A 20,555-nucleotide genomic window follows, 5' to 3' on the forward strand; every position below is an offset into this window, starting at 1 on the left:
GTTGTCATAAGACCTGTCTGTGTAAGTGTGATGTAAAGCAACTAGCAAAAAAAAGTGGAAGAAAAACAGTGTCTAATACGCGAGTAAATACAGCAATTACCTAAAATTAAATTTCTGCATTTTTGGAAATTCGATTTACAAGGGGTCAAAGGGTTGAACACCGGTCGAGTTGGCCGTGCGGTTTGGGCCGCACAGCTGTGAGCTTGCATCTGGGCGATAGTGGGTTCGAACCCCACTGTCGGCAACCCTGAAGATGGTTTTCTCTGGTTTCCCATTTTCACACCAGGCAGATTCTGGGGCTGTACCTTAATTAAGGACACGGCCGCATCCTTCCCACTTCTAAGCCTTTCCTATCCCATCGTCGCCATAAGACCTATCTGTGTTGGTACGACGTAAGACTAATAGCAAAGGGTTGAACAAGCGTAACTCATATTTCAATGTATCTCTCTCTCTCTCTCTCTCTCTCTCTCTCTCTCTCTCTCTCTCTCTCTCTCTCTATTTTTTTGTTTCTTTTTTAAGCCACAAAATAAAATACAACCTCAACTTTAAAACATTCATTTAAATCCCTAAAATACAATTTCTCCATTTCTTAATATTGGACTTCCAAGGGGTGCAAAGGGTTGAATAACTGTATTTTCAAACTCAACAGCATATGAAATTACATAGTGCTGGATATATTTTATATTATCATAGATCAAAGAAAATTAATAAACGAAAATTCACTCTGGTTTCTGTGACCCAAACTCAAATAAGTAAGAGTTAACGGCTGACCTGTTTAGCAGTCTATCAGTTTCATGTTTTGCTATGTTTCTTTTGTTTTCCGTACTAGCAATTTTTTTTTTTTTTTAATTTCTCAAGACTTTTCTATATGACGATTATTTTTTATGCTATCTTCCAAATTGATACCTATAACCCTGTTCACAATTTTCTTACACTAAGACTTATAGAATTGAGTGCTTGTGTATGTTCTTCTATATGGTGTGTTTTTTATGTTTTTAAACAAGGATTTAAAGTTACATATTAAAAGTTAAAATATTTCAAGATTAATCTTTCATAGGACTTTTAATGTTGTGTTTCTAGTGTGTTCTGTTTTGTTTTATAAGGCTGAATAAGGCCCAATGGGGTGAAACATGTACCATTTATGTGAATTTACTTACTGTTTCCTTTAAGATACATTTTGTTGTATTGACAAGTTGGATTTATATATAGTTTTCTTTTAACACTTCGACTACTACTAGGACCTTGCCAGGGCATTTAATCCTCCAGCCCAGTCCCTACCTGCCAGCCCTACCTTCTGTACTGTGGAACAAAAATATTTACTACTATATTACGCTTTGAAATAATGTGAAAATTAGAACATACCTGGGGAAGGAATTCTAGTATAAGTTTAAGGTGTGATATCTGGTGTCCCATGCTCCAGGGTGCAGAGGGATGCTGCACTTCCTGCGGTACCATCTTGTGTCAGATATTTTTTTTTTTATTCTTCAGACAAACTCTACATCTTTTTGTTGGGTAAGGGTCAGTTTTTTCACTTTTGGGAAGTTTAACAGAACATGCTACTCATTTTTCCATCCAGATGTGATGGAAGATCTTTAGCTGGTGCTCTTTGGGAAGGGGCCGGTGAATGGAATGTGGTGAAGTGGATGTTAGTGATGACTTGTCAGAGAGGGCTGGAGAGGCTGTTCTTACTTGGGTCAGGACTAAGACTGGGAAGGGGCAGGAGGTTTATGGCCTTCAAGATATTGTCTAGGAACTGTCTATATGAACTATAGATAGGTCATTTTTGTCTGGAGAATGGACTTTTGGAAGAGATGGAAAGATTTGAAGAGGCTGCACTGTAGTAAGTAGAAGAAAACCTTTTTTGCCATTTACAAGTTTTCCTCATGAAGGGGTATAGAGCAAGGTATTGGTCAGCTTTGTCTGCTCCATGCATATGCTGATTGTAATCTGCTACGGATACTGGTTTCACTGTTTTTCTGCCAAACTTTGAAGTCACTTCAACCATTTCAGCAAAATGCATGGATGAAATCATCCGGTGGGTGATTTGCCGGATGTCTTTGAGGATGCGGCGACCCCCGTCTGGGTGGGAGAAGGCTTCTTCGCTGACTTTTTAGAGGAGCCCTGGGTCTTCCCCTTCTCTTACTTGTTCTTCTGTGCATTGGTAGGAAGGCTGGAAAGTCTTCCAGCCCTAGTTGGGGAAGTCTTTACCCCCAGCCTGTTGGGGATGACTTCCCAGCCGATCGTTCCTGAGAAGGGCCCTTCCCAGGCAACGTCGGTAGTGACTACATTGTGGTTTCCCAGGAAGTACAGTTACCTTCTTGGGCTCTCCAATTTTTTTGGTTACTGATGCTTGTTGCTGGCTACTCAAACTTATCGATGATGGTGCAAAGCTCTCTGGAGTAATCCATACTTGAGCGGCCCTTTCAGCGAAGGAGGCGGAGAACTCTGGAGCAGCCATGGATTGCAACTTTCTCTCGGCATCTGGAGTGTGCAGTCGACACCAACATGCTTGTCTTTCCCACACATTCTGCAGGTCGTCGAATCTTTAACACAGATGTAACACCTCATTGGAACAGGAATGTACGGCGAAACAGTTGGTGCATACATAGAAACCTTTATTCCTTCAAGCATGGTCTCGGCATCGAAGGTCAGGATGAAACGCCCATATCGAGTAGCTTGTCAACAACACGCCTCTTTACGTTGGTTACACTTCGACGTACTAGGCTCCTAATCATGTCTTTATCCGACACCTGAACTAAATCCCTGTGCAAGATAACTCCCTTGCAGTAGTTCAGGGATTTGTAAATCTTGATGTTGACTGTTACCTTTCCGAACATTTTGGCCTTTAGTAGCAGTCTGGACTGTTCTGCTGTCATAAGCACAGATCCATCATGCAGCTTTAGCATCTTCTCGATTTCACCTGCAACAATTTCTTCTACTGCATTACTGATCACAAAAAGGATTCTCGTCAAGGAAACTCTTTCCGTCGACCCTGGAGGCTAGCAGGAATCGAGGCAGACGTTTGTCACTTATGTAATCAATAGGTACTGGAGTATACAGCTTTCCATTTTCAGCTTTTCGGGATGCAGGCATCAATTTTTGGTAATGAGACAAAGTCTCTCATAGTGCATTGGCACTGCCAGTGGCTCCAAGTAGCCTACGCAGTGGCCTCCACGGTATGCACTAGCCATGCATCTTGGTGGGTGTGCTATGTACCAACTGATGAGCCCAACTTAGCACACTGGGGCAAAACGCTGGCAATCAGGAATGAGTTAGCTGGAAAATTTGTAATGTCCAATAACGGAACATTTATACTGATAGCTTGTGTCATGATTTAGATGTGGCTATCAGCGGTTGTCTCGAGCAGACCCATAGTGAAGTACATCCATGGCCAGATATACGGCTCTGTTCATCAGAGGTATTTCCAGGACTTCGTTCACCAGGATGCAGCCGCACGACATGGCTTTACAGATGATCCTAAGATTGGGGAAATTGTAGGTTGTTCTTTTGTCTCCGAAGATATTAGAATGAAGATCTTGTATGTACCGACTTGTTAAGTTCTATGCAGTCTATGACATCTTTATTCCACACAACACCCACTGGTGCGGCGGATTCATGTACTTCTAGCCAGGTTGTGTGATGCTGACAGTAGAATCACTTTCCCGTGACTCCCTAGCCATGTTGGTATTGGAGGAAATAAACATGCTGATGAAGCTGCAAAGGAAGCGGCACTTTTCCCCCGTCCACCTATGAACGTACGTGCTACTGATATTTGTTCTCAGCTATGTCAAACCTTTTTGGCATCCTGGAAATTGGAGTGGCTAGCTGCCCGAAATCCCAACGAGCCGAGAGTAATTAAGAAGACAATCGCATATCTGACAACCGGTGTTATTTTACGACTTTGTGGACAAAAATTTTAAACAACATTTGATAATTGCTTGATTTCTGTACAATCGATTGTTAGCGTGCATCTTAGCACGCTCTGTCTTGGTCGAAGGCAAGTCCACGATAGTCAATAACTCATTCTTTGATACGATTGGTATTCTTAACCATGTGATGTTTGTGTCGTTATTGGAATTGAATTTAAACCCGGGATAACAGTTCTTCCGTGTGGATCTTAGGTGTAGGATGCTAAATGGTTTATTTTGCCACCTATTCAATACATATTTATACATTTATACATTAATATGTATTGAATAGATGACAAAATAAACCATTTAGCATCCTACATTCAGTATCTTCAATATGGACAACAATGATTTTTATCACTTGGATCTTAGGTGTCGACAGGCTCTGCTCCGCAAATTCTTCGTTCCGCTCCGTTCGCTTGTTGTGTATTTTCTTTGACCACGCGAGTGTTGTTCTTTGTTTACGAACAGTACTTCCAGACATTTAAAGAATCATATTATGTTGATTGTCCATGCATCCTAAAATCATGTATGTTTTGGCCTTTTAAGGTTATGATAAATTTTTTGAGGTGTTCGAGTTTTTGTGTTATAACTTAGTGCTTCGCAGTTTCCTGTATTCGTTGGACTAATTACATTCGTTCCAGTGAATGGGTATACCGGCTGTTAACGAAGCTCATTAATAATAATAATAATAATAATAATGATATATTTTATTGCAGCCAATGGCCAAAAGACAATACATTAATAACTAGAGATGGGAATTTGCCTGTTTTACTCCTGTGTTCAGAAACGTAGGCGTTTGAGATATAAATCCATTTTAGGGTCTTTTTAGCTTTTTTTTTTTAAATGCCTATTTCAGGAGTTTGTGCCTATGTGGAGTATAAATGCCTATTTGATGCCTTTTGATGTATTTTTAAAAAGCCGATTTTCTTCCAGTGCATTATATTGTAGCTAGTGTGCTCAACAGAATTATCTTCTCTTTTTCCAATATCTGTTTACCCCACGAACAAAAATGGGAATTCTCAGAAGTCATCATAAATAGTTCTAGGGAAATTTCCATCAGGAGAAACAAGGAACAATTTAACCTCAAAGCCTTCAACCCCTCTAGCCTCCTAAGATGTATGCGAGAACCAGTCAACGTCGAACTATGTTGCACAACCCATATGCCCTGTACCTCCCTTTCAATGCGAACTGTTGTACGCGTACGCTTATTGTTCGGAACATGTTATGATTTATTGTAAAGTGGAAGAAGAAAAAAGAAGTGTGTTTGCGGCAATGCCCAAAGAAAAATCGTCGAAATCCTACTGGCTGAAGCAGTGGATCACAGGGGATCCCAATTTCACTACGGATGGAAGGGTAGTCTGTCAAGCCTGCAGTAAGGAGGTAAGTTCGTTTTATCTTCTTTGTGATTGAGAACTATGATCGCATTTCATTGTAGCATATATAGGCCTATTAATTTATGTGTTGTGGCAAGTTGTTTTGTTGCAATGCTGTATTATTCGTGAACTTTCAATTATTCTTTTATATTGCTAAAATATAAATAATCATTAAATTACCGAACAAGGAGTTAGAATGCCGGCAGTCTCTTGTCACAGAATGGATGAAAATGAAATCGGTACTTTGAACTGTGATTCATTTCCTGTGAAAATAGAGATTTGCAACTGAAATGCAATTTTTAAAACTCCCTTTAAAAAACTGTGAACCAAGCTCAATAGCTGCAGTCACTTAAGTGCGGCCAGTATCCAGTATTCGGGAGATAGAGGGTTCAAACCCCACTCTCGGCAGCCCTGAAGATGGTTTTCTGTGGTTTCCCATTTTCACACCAGGCAAATGCTGGGGCTGTACCTTAATTAAGGCCATGGCTGCTTCCTAACCACTCCTAACCCTTTCCTGTCCCATCATCGCCATAAGACCTATCTGTGTCGGTGCGACGTAAAGCAACTTCCAAAAAAAAAATTTGTGAATTCTATTACACTTCTGCTAAGCCTTTGCGAAACACAGATTGCACATTCAATGTAGCCTGGCTAGGACGATGCTACAGCGTGTTTTACAAGGTTGCCAAGGCTATCTTTACAGGACCAGGCCAGTGAAAAGACCGTTGGTCTGGATTGGTGCGGTTCGGTTAGTAACCGTTGTGCTTGGGGGCGGGGAGGGAGCAAAGAGAGTCTGACGGACGTAAGCTCCCAGGTTAACAAGCCTCTAGCATTCCCTCTAGAGTCTTACTAAATTGTGACAAAAATAAGCTTATGGGCGCATGACACGACAGTTTCAAATTACGCGGTTTTTAATTTTCAACGAGGGTGGCGGCCTTGTGGTCACACATGATGCAGGATCTATTGCAGGCGACAGAAAATAGTCTTCATGACAGCTGACCTGGCTGACCAAAGCTGGCAAATAGAAACAAGTAAAATGTTCACAAATCTGAGATTTTTAGTGCCTCCCTTTTCATTCATCTTCTTCTTGTTTCCGAATTTGGCCGTCTGTGGACCACATTGAACCTAAGGCTTTCTCTTCTTCTTGCTACTTCTTCTTCTTCTCCTCCTCCCAGAACCTCTTCATCCTTTCACTTCTAACCTTCCTTTCTTTCTCAGATATGACCAATTTGGGTCTACATTTTGGTGGTTTCTCCTGGAATGTTTTGATGTTGTACGTTCAGCTTCTACATTATTTTCTGTTGTGAATCATGTCCACTGTAAGTCCACTTTCTATTGCATCTTATTTTACCTCTTCTACTCACTTCGTCGAAGCTTTTAATCCAGTGATGTACTTGAATATTTTCTTAGTTAGCCATTCCTCACCTATTCTTCTTAGATGCCCATAGAATTTTAGCCTTCGCTTTCGCATGGTGACAGTGATTTTTTCAGTGTATTTCTAGAGATCATTTTTCTATTCCTCCCACTCCCCATTAGTATTTTTCTGTGGTCCTAAAACTTTCCTTAAGATTCTCCTCTCCTTTTTTTTCGAGATCTTGAAGGTCAACTTTTTTATTCATTGTCAGGCTCTCTGAAGTGTAGAGACCCTCTGGCTTTACCACTGTGCTGTAGTGTCTTAAGTTTCGCTTTCATTCTTCTATATAAGTAAAAATACTGCTAGGGCCAGCTTGGTGGGTCCTTGGCAAGCATAAAGGACGGATCTCTCGTCTACGCTACTCCAGTATCGTTCCACGGTTTTTTTATTATATTTTTCACTCAGTGAACTTGACACGATACTGCCAAATTATAACCGAAAATCCTTAAGGACATATTTCTATGTAAATTACTAATTCTGTTGTTCCTGCTTTAAAGTTTTGTACTTCTAGAAACATCATCTCTAATAGTCTTTTTATGAAACAATTGCATGATATATACTAAGCATTATTGCCAATTATCCCAACTGTAGAAATTTAAGATATAGGAGCAATGTAATTGATGTCAATTTTATTATTTTTCAGATCAAATGTGAGAAAAATACCACACAGATCAACTTAGAAATACTGCGATGCATCTGATACGAGTACAGAAATCTGTATCTACGCAGCCTTTCTACCAGTCCACTTTGGGCAGCGACCAACAACCATTTTCTTCAGAGCTATGCACTGCAATGTTGGCAACTAATATGCCCCTGCATAAACCGGAGCATCTTCAAATTTCAACAAGCTGCCAGGAGCAATCACCAAGTTGGAGAAGAGTGGCATGCCCCTAGTAGTTATTTAGGATTGTGGAAGAAGTCAGGGGAAGTTTTGTCCGAACCTCTGGGAAGGCAGCGGCTGTCAGCGAAATAAAACTAGATTAAGTGACTTCACTTAAGTTTTGTCCAATCACTTCTTGTGATATTGAGAGATCTTTCTCTCAGTACAAAAATATTATGCATGCGAGGAGAACATGTTTCTTACCGGAAATCATTGAAACGTTGCTTGTATAAATTCCTTTTATAGTAATTGAGTTTGTTATTAAATTATAAGTAATTTTTTCATGCCTATTTTACACATTGGTGCCTATTTAAATGCCTATTTTGGCAAATTTAAGAGCCTATATGCCTGCCTATTTTAACTGTTTTTAGTGCCTATAATTCTTGTCTCTATTAATAACACAACAATAGTCATCTTTGCAGAAGACTGTCATCGATTCGTGCCGACAAGTATAAATCATGGCATGATAACGTTCACAGCTCTTACCACAACATTCACATACACAGTTCGTGTCTGGTTTATGGAATTTCTTAGTTTTACACAACTTATAATGAAATCCGTGCATTGCAGAGCGTGTAATCAAGTGTCTGAGCTCATATCCTCTTCCTTACCAGTCTGTAAATTATTGCATCTGTTGAGTAAAATTTGCTCCATATGTCTCTCTTCTTTGCTCGTTATTTCTCTATGAACTGTAGATATGTTGGTGTAGTTGGTAGCGGTAGGTGATAACGGAGATCCTCTACGTAGAAAGGTTCGCGAGTTAACTCATATACAAGCCCATTAAGCTGTAAGTAAGAAGAAGAATTACATTTGTTCCACATGTGTGTGTGTAGGTCTTTTGCCATGTGCATATCCCTTGTTCACGAGGTTGCTGTCGTGTTCATTTAATTGTTTAAGAATTTTGTGTGCTTTGACATGTTTTAATGAAGTGTTTTACTGCCTTGAATATTTATGTTATAATTTTATGTGACGTTCAGTGGTCCAAGTTCCTTTTGATGTTTCAGTTTGTTAATAAACTTAACCATGATAGTTTAATATTGTGTCTGGTCCGTATTGACTAGTCTGAATGTATACTGTAATATAACTATTTAAAATAGTTTATTTGAATCCGCAATATAAATCCAGCAAGAAGCAGTACTTCCAGACATTTAAAGATTCATATTCTGTTGATTTTACGTCCATACTAAAATGAGGAAAGGGAGAAAAATTTAGCTTGTGCACTGTATGTGGGTGTGATATTAATATTGCACATGGTGGATGCAATGATTTAAGTGATGGTAAGTTAGTTATTGGCATTCAGACTTCCAACATTGTGAATGATCTCCAGAATACAGCTAAATCCCTTTTCTTTTCATCAGTGAGAAACTACTTTCGTACTGCCTGTGACTACATCCTCAAGAAGTTTCCACTCAAGGTTGATGTGTTAAAGCATGGTCAAGTTGCTAGGTTAGACAAAATTTAAGATGCACAGTTTTCTTCCATTTGTTTTATTCTTGGAAAAGTTTCCTATCATGTTATGCAAGGAAGAGAATTAAACCACAGATGAGGTGGTGAATGAGTTCAGGTTGATGACACTTTGGTTGCAAATCATGATGCTGCAAGCGATTCCAGTTGTGCACAAATATCAAGAAGTCGTGGAGCCGATGGACTTCTTAAGTATAACCGAATTTCTAGAGTAATTCTGTCTATTCTCACCATACCCTTTAGCAATGCAGAAATGAACCTGATTTCAGCCTTGTGAAGAAAAAATAGAACAGAGTTCAGATCATCCATGTCCAACAAATCTCTGGAGTATATTTCTATTCTTAAGACCAGGAGTTCTTGTCCTTGTTATGACGTGTATACCCTACAAACAGTACAATTTGAGTTATCAGGAAAGTCATTGTAACTAGTTATGTGTTTATTGACTCAACATCATGCATCTTCAATCTCTTATCTAGTTAAGTTAGCCTTTGCATAACAAATACATTGTTTATATTAATGGTCTACGGTATGAAACTAATGAATGGTCATGTTCATTATAATCATCAAAATGTTCTAGTGCTGCATACCAGTAGCATTAAAATGTGAAAGCTCAGCTATTCTACCCTTTATCATTCTAATCAGAAAAGTATGTTTTGCTTTCAGTGGATTGTATCTGGCTCAGAGGACAATATGGTTTATATCTGGAACTTGCAGACAAAAGAGATAGTTCAGAAACTCCAGGGACACACAGGTATGTAAGAACTAAACTGAAAATATATGTTCTGCATTTTTCATCATCATCATCATCATCAATGTCCCACTCCAGTCGCCTGGGTGTGGTTAACAAGCCTCCTCCACTCCTTTCTGTCCTCCCACTTTTCCTGCTCTATTACTTCCGCCACATGCAATCTAGCTTCTCTAATGCCCTTTCAAATCTGATCCATCCACCTTCTCTGCCTTCCAAGTGGTCTCTTTCCCTTAACTTCTCTTTCGAATTCCCTTCTTGCTACCCGTTCCCCTTTCCCATTCTTTTTACATGTCTGAACCATCTCAGTCTTGTTTTCTGTATGTCTGTACTAATGGTTCTATATTTAGCTCTTCTCTGATTTTAATATTTTGGATTCTATCGCTTCTTGTCTTTTTAACCGATGTTCTTAAAAATTTCATTTCTGCTGCTTGGATCTTACTATCTTGTCTCTTATTAGGGCTAGTTACCAGCGTTTCTAGTCTGTATCTTACAATTGGTATGAAATCCTGTTTATATAATGTTAATTTTGTTCTCTTGGATACTTAGTCATCCCATAAAAGCTCCCTGACTTGATGATAAATGTTGTACCTTAGTCTGTTATAAATTTCAGGGTTAATTTCATTACTTCCATTACTAATGCTACCCAGATATATAAACCGTTCTCCATCTTTGTTCAACTTGGCTTCTCTTTTTCTCTTTTCCGCAGTGTATGACTACAGTTTTCTGTTTACTAATTACCATTCAAAACTCCAGATTTTCACTCCAAATGTGCAGTCTCCTTTGGCTTCCTTTTCTCCTTTTCCCCAAATCACCACATCATCTGCAAATACCAAAGCATTCACTTCATCACTACTGATACTCTGTTTTACACGTTTTATGATTTCATCCATCAGTATAATAAACAATATCATAGAAGACCGGACAGAAATTGACTACAGTGGTCCAATGCGGCCGTAAAAGCACAATAATAATAATAAACAATAATGGCAACAGTGCACTTCCTTGCTTGAGACCTTTTTTTGTATAAAATGTTTCAGAGTCACCACTCCCCACTTGTACACTGCTTTTACTCTCATGATACGACAGTTTTTTATCGTATTAATTAATTATTTCGGTTCATTCCTTTTCAGTAAGCATTTCCATACATGTTTTCTCATAACTGTATCATAAGCTTTTTCCAAATCCAAAAATACAAAGATGATTTCCTTGTTTCTTTCCAGATGTTTTTCCATTATCGTTCGCACTGTAAATATCAAGTCTGTTGTTGATCTAGTCGGTCTAAAGCCATATTGTTCTTCCTCTAACTTTGTTTCTATTATATCCCTCAGTCTTTTGTCTGTGACTTTCTCCATTATTTTTAGCCCATGCGATAATAGGGTTATACCTCTATAGTTTTCACATTTCTTATTTCCTTTTTTGAACAATGGTACAATGCTTCCTTGTTGCCAATCTTCAGGTATCCTTTCATCCTTCCATATGGCATTGAGGGCTCGGTATAGTCATTCTATCGTAATCTATAATCTTCATATCCATATTGACGAACTACACAATTATAAATAGGAAAGGAATTCCACCTTATCAATACTTGTTTATTATAGTTATTATACTATAGTACCGGTTTCGACCCCCAATTTCGGGTCATCCTCAGCTGAACAATACACTCACATATAGTACATCAAGCAATGACTGATACACATAGTGACACACATGTCAGTTCCTGATTTGACATGCCCCACTTGGACATATTCAAATATTTGTTATCATATGGCATTCCCCAGACAAAGTAATGGAAGTAGTGAATAGTATCGAGAAAGTCATAATTATGGAAGAGGAAACTGAGATACCGAATATAGGAGAGCCTGTTGCCAATGCTAAAATCTTGCCAGTGGAAAACTTAAATGAGATTTTACAAAAATATTCAGAAGTATTTAAAAATAAACCTGGGCAGATTCCAAATTTCAGATACAAATTGTTGGTAAATGATTGGACACCATACAGGGGTAAATTATATGGCATACCGGAAAAGCATTTCCCAGAAGTCAAGACATTGATAAAAAATTGAAGATGATGGTATAATAGTTAAAACATCCACTCCATATTTAAATCCATTGGTTATTGTGATGAAAAGCAGCGGGAAACTTAGAATATGCTTGGATGTCAGGCAGTTACATGAAAAAATCAATACCTGAATACAACCAAGTTACGAAAATCAAGGACATTATTAGGAAATTCGAAGACATGAGATACTTTACTACCATGGATTTTACAGCATCATTTCACCATATCATCCTGGAGGAAAAATCAAGATCATTGACCGGATTTATGTTTGATAATCAAACATGCCTATTTAAGACTTCCATTCGGACTTAGGAATAGTTGTGCAGTCCTAATAAGAGCCTTGAACAGGAATCTAACGCAGGAGGTAAAGGAATTCCTAATCTATTATGTGGATGACCTGGTTTTAGCAACCAAGACATTTCAAGACCATTGCGATAATCTGACGAAGTTACTAAAAAACCTGAAGGAAACTGAATTTAAGATAAACTTAGGGAAGTCAAAATTTTGTCAGGAAGAGGTATTATTCGTCAGACACATGATCGATGTGAAGGAGTATAACCAAATCCTGTGAAAATTAAGGCAATAAACCAATTTCCACATCCAAAACGGATCAAACAAGTCAGACAGTTCCTTGGAATGATGCAATTCTTCGCAGAGCACTGCCAAGACTGTAGCCAGACGGCAGCACCGTTACAAGATTTACTGAAATTGAACAACAGGTGGAAATGGGACGAAAGAGCGGAGAAAGCATCCCAGGAAATGAAGACATTGATGGTGAAAGTATAAAATTGGATTATCCATATTATGGAAAGGAGTTTATAATTCAATCAGATGCTTCTATTGTAGGTATAGGGGCGTGTCTACTGTATACCAAGAGGAGAAAGACAATCCCCAGAAGCGAATGTATTTGGCCTTTACTAGTCGGAAACTAAGGAGCCACGAAGTAAATTACATGACCACTGAGCAGGAGTTACTGACCATAGTTTATGCATTGCAACAGTGGAGAAAAATGATTTATGGATACCAGATAATAGTAAGATCAGACCACAAGGCACTTATATTCAGGTTGAAAGCTGCAATGACAAGTGAAAGAATAACTGGATGAATGCTATTCACTCAGCAGTTCCAAGTCAAAATTGAACACTGTAAAGGAAAGGTTAATATATTGGCAGTTGCTCTAAGTCAGAATCCTGTCGAAAAAGAGGAGGAAATCCATGAAATAGAGTTAATCTTACAGGATGAAGAACTATTGGAAAAATTTGAAAAATTTACAACAGGCAGATGAAAAGTTGAGGCAAATTATAGATAAATTGAAAACGACGATCCTGATGATAATGCAAAAGCAAAAGTAATGCAGACATATACAATCAAACAAGGACTGTTAATGGCTTCAATAGGGAAAGATAAAGAAAGGATGTGAGTTGTGTTACCTTCTATATTGCAGAGAGAGATGATCTGGCACGTACACAGAATAACCGGACATGGAGGTATAGAGAAGATTACCCAAGTTATATTGGAAAAATTCACCTGGAGAGGAATAAGGAGATCAGTGAAAAACATAGTGAGGACCTGTGATGTTTGCCAGAAAGTAAAACATGGGAACTATTTGGTAAGGTACGAACCAAAGGCAATACTTCCATAGAGCGCGAAATAAATCTATGGAATAGACATATTCGGTAAATTACCAAGAGCCAAAAGGGGACATAGATTTATAGTTGTGGTTATGGACATTTTCAAAATACGTAGTGCTCCAACCAATTCAACGAGCCAGTTCAAAACGGGTGCTACAGCGATTAATAAAGCACATACTGCCAAGAATTGGAAAACCAAGAAAGATATTATCAGGTAGGGGAACTCAGTTCACGTCAGCGCAATTTCAAGAGGCAGTGACAGAACTTTGTTCAATAAGACACCCAGCTGCTAATCCTGTGGAAAGATGCATGAAGGAGATAGCGAAATTCTGTTGCATATACCGTTCAGATTGCCATTGGAAATGGATAGATGTAATTGGGATAATCAAAAACAGTATTAACTATACTATACATGAATCGACTGGACTAGTACCAAGTATTGTACACCACAACATGCACCGAATAAGACCATGGTACGCAGTAATCAAACAGGATGATGATCGGAGACTAAATCAAGATCAGATCAATCAGCTGGTCAGAGAGAGGATGTATCGAGAGTCTCAGAGAAAGCTAAGGAGAGTCCAACATAAGAGATTCCACCCTAAGCTGAAGGAAGGTGACCTTGTATTAATCAAGAAACTGACGGTTTCTAATGTACCATATTGGCTAGAATATTCTCAAAATTTATGCATTTATTCAATGGACCATTCGTAATAAGTAGATCATTCAATAATAACGTATATAAAATCAGAGACATGGATGATACATACAAAGGTATTCATAATTCAGCCAACATGAAAGTATATTTCTAGTAAGAGTGAAGAAAAAAGTGTAAACAACATCCTCAAGCAAGCAAAGAAAATATAATCATATCTTACATATGAAATGAGCGTAACATAATATCGAAAGAAAACAAAGAAATTCAGCTGGAACATAGCAAAGGACAGTGAGAAGTTATATTCTAATAAATAAATAAAAATATATTTAAAATAACTCAGGAGGAATAATGTTCCATTTCACTGTTTGCAGTGAAGTTTATCTGGAGCAAAAATGGTGACTATGCCGTAAGAACGCCAGAAATAAAACATCAACGTGTTCATAAATGTTAAAAGAATTATGTTTTCATCAGGTAAAAGAAGGGAATGAATTATAGAAGGCTGTGAGAAAAGACGGGATCAGAATATTGTTTAAATTTATTATTGAGAGAAAAATTTTATTTCACTGGAGACGTACTGGCGGAGCGCTACACAAATCAATTAGTGAAGAAGGCTGATTGAGAAGAAAGAAATATATAACTAAATATAAATAATATTAAATGTCTACACGGACAGTACAAATCATCGGCGGTAGAGAATTCTTACTATTTTGTAATATAAAACTGCGCGGTCTAATTGGCAGATTACCTCAGTGCTATGTCATGAGATACCGGCGAGAAGACGTACATAACGAAAGGAATTCAATCTTAATAAGTTACGGAATAATATCAACTGTTGCGCAAGACATAGAAAGATTATATTACGGTTAAATTGACTCTAAAACACAGCAGTCACAGATTATCAATAGATCATAGCAGGCTTTGTATCCAGATGATGACGGAAATGACCATGTTGATGTGCTTTTCTATTTCCACCTCGCAAGAAACCAACTATGTCATATGCTAGAAAAGCAGAGGTGGATATTACCTAGATGATGGTGACATGAACGACAAGTCAAGCCCATGAGGACCGGAGATGATCGAAGACCATCCCTAGCATTTCCGAGAGGCTGATACGATGCCGTGAACCCAAACACCGCATGTCTTAGCCAGCTGGACAAGTGACAGCAACAACGAAAGCAGGAAGAAAAGATAACTAAGCTCATTCTCCTCGTGAGTAATTCAGATAATATTTGTTTGGAAAGTGCCATTTTGTATTTATATTCCTTACTTGAAAGATTCATATGAAGTGCTATTTTAAGTTTTCCTAAAGGAGTGATGTTACGTGAATAGTCAACTGAATTTACAGTATCAGAGGTTATTTGGTAATCATCTAACCTGAATGACAAGTCCATTGGAGTAGGAAGTGATTAACCAGTGATGATTTAATTTTTGTGTGTGTAATGTTGCCAATGTTGAATAAAAAGAGGTTAATTGGTGTAAATGCAAGATTATTCGATATTGTGGTTAACATTAGTAATGTTGTCAATGTTGAATGAAAAGGGGTTAATTGGTGTAAATGCAAGATTATTCAATATTGTGGTTAACATTAGGTTTACATTAGGGCATGTACTGTTAAGCTGAGATGAAATGAGATCATATATAGGTTATTATAACGTCGTAGGAAGACAAAATAAGATAATTTTTGGAATTTGAAGAAAATTTGAGAACAAGTAGAATATTTGGATGATTAACGATGAGAGAGTAACATGCGTCAAGTTGAGATGAATTATTATATTGTTGTAATACAGGGTCAAACATGAGATGTGTAATATGAAATAAATGAGTTATATATGAAGAATGGTGGAATGTTATGAGGAATAATGATGGTGATGATTACTGTTACGTTGTAAATGAAGGGGTAGATAATTTTAGCAATGAAATTAGGTCAATTGATGCAATTCGTTATAAAGAATAATTGAGTAGCTTATTTTCAAAATGACTCTTGTCCACTTTCCTAAATTTGTGGTAAATAACGAAAAACGTTTTTCAGAACTAAAATCTCTACCAGACCCCTTGGAAATACTTTCTTGATATTCTTTGTGTCATCAGTTATATTTTTTCTCAATATTGTCTGTACAGACTCATCAGTTCTGCTATAATCTGAGAAATTAATTTGAACAAAGGTAATTTTGAAACTAAAGTATGGACAAGATACAATTTGAAAACAAACACATTGGACAAGAGACTCTTTGATTCTAAAATGAGGATAGAAACGCAATTGCACAGTATTAAGCATGGTTAGTGAGTAATACGATTGCAACAAAAGTAATAATTGAGTTGAAAATTAAATTGAAGGATATAGTACTGAAAACAGCTTTTATTAATGAATAAGCATACAAAAGTCAGATATTTATGTTTGTGTGGCACTCTCAGAATAAAGTTCAAGCTAAATTAAATAACATTTGTTTAACACTTAGAAAGCAAGTTTCCAATTCTTACAACTCACCAGCATCCTCCATCATACCCCCCTCCAACTCATCCTCTGACACTTCATCACTTGTATCTCGATTAATTACCGCACTGTAGAACTGCAAATCAGGATTTTCCTCCCACCGATCACCAAAATGAAGTTCCAGCAGCCGTTTTACATCAGCAATTTTTTATTCCTTTAATGGGACACCAACGGGAATCAATGGTAAAGGTAAACGTGAAACGTTCACACTTGATTTAAAAACCTTCTTTGACATTCCTATGTCAGTATTATACCAGGGTTCACCTCTAACTAGAATAGGAGCAGATGGAGTCAGCTCTCGAGTAATGATTAATCTCTTTGTTGTTGCAAATTTGAAATGCCATTGCCCAGGTTTCTTCATGCTTTGTTGTGACACAAGCTTCCAGTCATATACAGGCCAATCATTTCCCATTCTGAATACTGTTCCATGGTTACCAAAGACCTCCCAATATCTTTCAGGCTTGATAATTGTGTCAATATCACGGAGTTCAAGTTCTATCCGTCCGAAAACCCTATCTGGCGGTATGTAGGAGTGTCCTGGCACAGGAAAAAGTACATGGACTTCCCTCGTGGCGTGGAGCATAGTTTGCAAGCCAGTACATGATCATGCACATCATTGAGAAATTTTTGTTCTGTCCCCCACATCCATCTGCAAACATACGGAGGATAGAGGAGCCTTCGAAATTCATGTTATTTAATCTGCGATACACAGCACAGTTTATTCAGAAATTCCTCAAACAACATTATAAATTTAGGGCTAATAAATCAATTAAGAATACTATTGAATTAGTTAACAAGTTGAACGATTTCGAACTACGACCCTACCACACAATACATTCGTTTGATGTGGTTAACATGTTTCCAAGTGTTAATACCAGTAAGATAATACCGATCATTCATAACAATTTGAAAACTTACAGTCACCTAAGCGTACTAGAGATACAGGACTTCATGAATTTATTAAGGTTGTTAATAGACAATAATTACTTTAATTTTGATAGTATAATTTATAAACAAAATGGGCTATGAATGGGGTCTCCGGCCTCGGGGATTTTAGCAGAAATTTATTTGGATTTTTTAGAGGATTCCGCGATAGATAACGGAAACACGTTCAGTAACATACACCATTGGTCTAGGTACGTTGATGATGTATTCGTAGTTCTAGATGAGCGGATAATAGATGCAAAGACCACCTTAAGTAAACTCAATGATATAGATCCGCACATCAAGTTTACCTTGGAATCTGAAAAGAAGAGATCAATTAACTTTTTAGATTTAACGATCAAGAGACAGCCTCCTACTTTTTCCTTCAACATCTACAGGAAACCAACACAAACTAGCGTCACTATAAGACAAGATTCAACACACCCACAAGCTCACAAAAGAGCTACGTATTTCAGCCTCGTAGACCGGGCTTTTAGAATCCCTATGACTAAAGCTAATTTAAACAAGGAGCTGAATACTATCCGCAATATATCCTATGCCAATGGCTACAAGGCTTCTTTCATCTTAAGTATAATCAATAAGATTAAACATCGTCCACAAACCACGCTCACCAAAGATAAACAAAGTCATAATTCCTATTCAACTTTCACATTTAATAACAACATTCACAGCGTCACTAATATATTCAAAAAGAATAATGTAAAGATATCTTTTCGCACAGATAACAAAAGTACCGAAGTTTTACACAATGCAGCTACTGTAAAAAAATCTAACCCTTATCTTAGGTCAGGTGTTTATAGGTTCCAATGCAATGACTGTGGCAGCGCCTACCTAGGGCAAACTGGGCTCAACTTTAAGATAAGGTATGCCGAACACGTTAATGCAGTAAAATATAATAGATTCTCCGCTGTGGGACAACATATCCATGAGCTAAGACATAATTTTACAAACTTGGAACAAGACATTAAAATATTAAGAGATTTTGAGCAAGGGACCATTGCTGGACGCTACTGAATTATGTTACATTCATATAGACCAATATTTTAACGCTAACCTCGATCTCAATGATATATCTGAAACTACAAAAGTTCTCTTCGATTTCCTGATAACATTTTTAAAAAATGTTCAAATTCCAAACAAGAATTTAATTTTACGTATAATTCACAATAAGTTCTCCCGATATTCGTTCCGTAGTCCACGCCCACCAGACTCCCTCCACGCGCGCGGCCCACATACATCGTCTCAACCCACCCCTACTTCCCCTCTTTAGCTACGTCCGATCATGCAAACCTGCTCAGAGCCTTCATTGTTCATTGAGCGTGGCTAGCAATAGCATCGTCTCACGGCATTTTGAGGTGAGTCCTACATACAATTACTTTATCATTTTGCTGATTAGAGCCATAACACATTCAACACTGGATCGTTAACCGCGTTTTAATATATTTACAGGTTCCGCATTGAACCAGGAAACATTGGTTTCACAAACATCACAAGAAACTACTTTAATGTTTCCACCTCATAGGCCTAAGACATAGAAGATTTTATGCAGAAAATTCCATATGACCAACCTTCACGTTTCTCGAGATGGTTCAGCAGTATACAAGGTGTAGTGAAATGGAACACAATATTTTATCTATCACTCAACAAATTTAAGGACTCTACAACTGCTTGATCATAAGAATATCATTTAACCAATGAACTTTTATCATACGACTGACTTGCAAGTCTTTTACATGTCATAATAGTTTTTAATGAGTTAAGGTCTTAGATTTAACTGGATTTCATGCCAAACATTTTAAGACATGTCATGAATTTTAAGGTTGCTATTTTCCGAAAAAGCTGAAGATGATGCAAATCCGCGTCGAAACTAGTCCTGTGAAATTTAATATGTTGTAATTGAATAACAACATTAAAATTTTATTGAATAGGTGGAAATATCAAGTTTATTTATTGTAATTCTTGGTTCAATACGGAAAGATGAAATTTCTTACGTTAACTGAAGTAGAGTTCACTTCAATGCTGAACACATTCGGAAGATAAAATAGTGCCGCAGTGGCTTGAAATGTTTTTCTAGCTGGATCCTGTTCGATCATTTTTTTGCCAGATTCTTCTTCTTGATTTTTCTCTCTTTATCTTTTCTTTCTCCTGAAAGCTGGTTCAGGGCAACAGTAGTTTCTTTATCTAAAACTAACTTTCTGACTAAATCAAATACTCCAACTATAATGTCTAGTTTAGGGGCAAGTTTGTGCGCAGTTGGATAGTGTGATCCTTCTAGCACTGTTACAAACTGAGATACAGAGGTCCAGTGTTCCTTAGCACAGGTAGCTTCATACAATATAGCCTTCTGTTCATTGCTGGTTTGATCCTTGAAATATTTTACAGCGTCTCTGGCATCATCTAACTCTTTAAAGTACTCAACCAGATGACAGAGATATTCTTGTAAATAGACAGCTGAATCGAGCCAGGATCCCCAGCGGGTTAATACGGGCATCACGGGCTGATTGGTCTGAAGTTCTCTGGTTTCTTTTTATTACCCTTTCCTTTATAAATTGGTATTATTATAGATTCCTTCCATTCCTTTGGTATTACACTATTATTTATGACATAGTTAAAGAGAAATTTTAAATAAGGCACTATGTATCACCCCACTGTCTTTAATACCTCCCCAGTAATTTGATCACTTCCTGCTGCTTTTCCTTGCTGAAGCAGTTGGATTTCTCTGAAAATATCTTCATTTGTGAATGAGAAGCTTCTTGTTTCCCTATGTGTCTCTCCCTCTCTATCTTCTGTTACTGTTTCCAACTCCTGACAATCTTCTACTGAATCTCTGAATTCCCTACTAAATAGATTTGCTTTCGCAGTATCTGTTGAATAGTGTTCACCCCCTTCTCCCACCATTGTAGGAATTTGGATTCCTTTTCCTTTTTGATTCCTAATATATGAATACATCTTTTTCCATTTCCCTTTGTGGTCATTACCCTCTTG

The 20,555-nt window shown here is 37.7% G+C and overlaps 1 protein-coding gene across 2 annotated transcripts in view; it reads left to right on the plus strand.

Annotated features, from left to right (window-relative positions):
- LOC136866259 (protein will die slowly) overlaps nt 1-20,555 on the plus strand; it is a 184,000-nt gene that overhangs the window by 140,427 nt on the left and 23,018 nt on the right. For both annotated transcript variants that reach the window (XM_067143062.2, XM_067143063.2), the window contains exon 7: nt 9,703-9,790. In XM_067143062.2, the coding sequence (XP_066999163.1) occupies nt 9,703-9,790 (88 nt within the window). The remainder of the gene's footprint in view (nt 1-9,702; nt 9,791-20,555) is intronic.

Source organism: Anabrus simplex, chromosome 3 (genome assembly GCF_040414725.1).
Source record: "Anabrus simplex isolate iqAnaSimp1 chromosome 3, ASM4041472v1, whole genome shotgun sequence".
NCBI classification, from domain to species: Eukaryota; Metazoa; Arthropoda; class Insecta; order Orthoptera; family Tettigoniidae; genus Anabrus; species Anabrus simplex.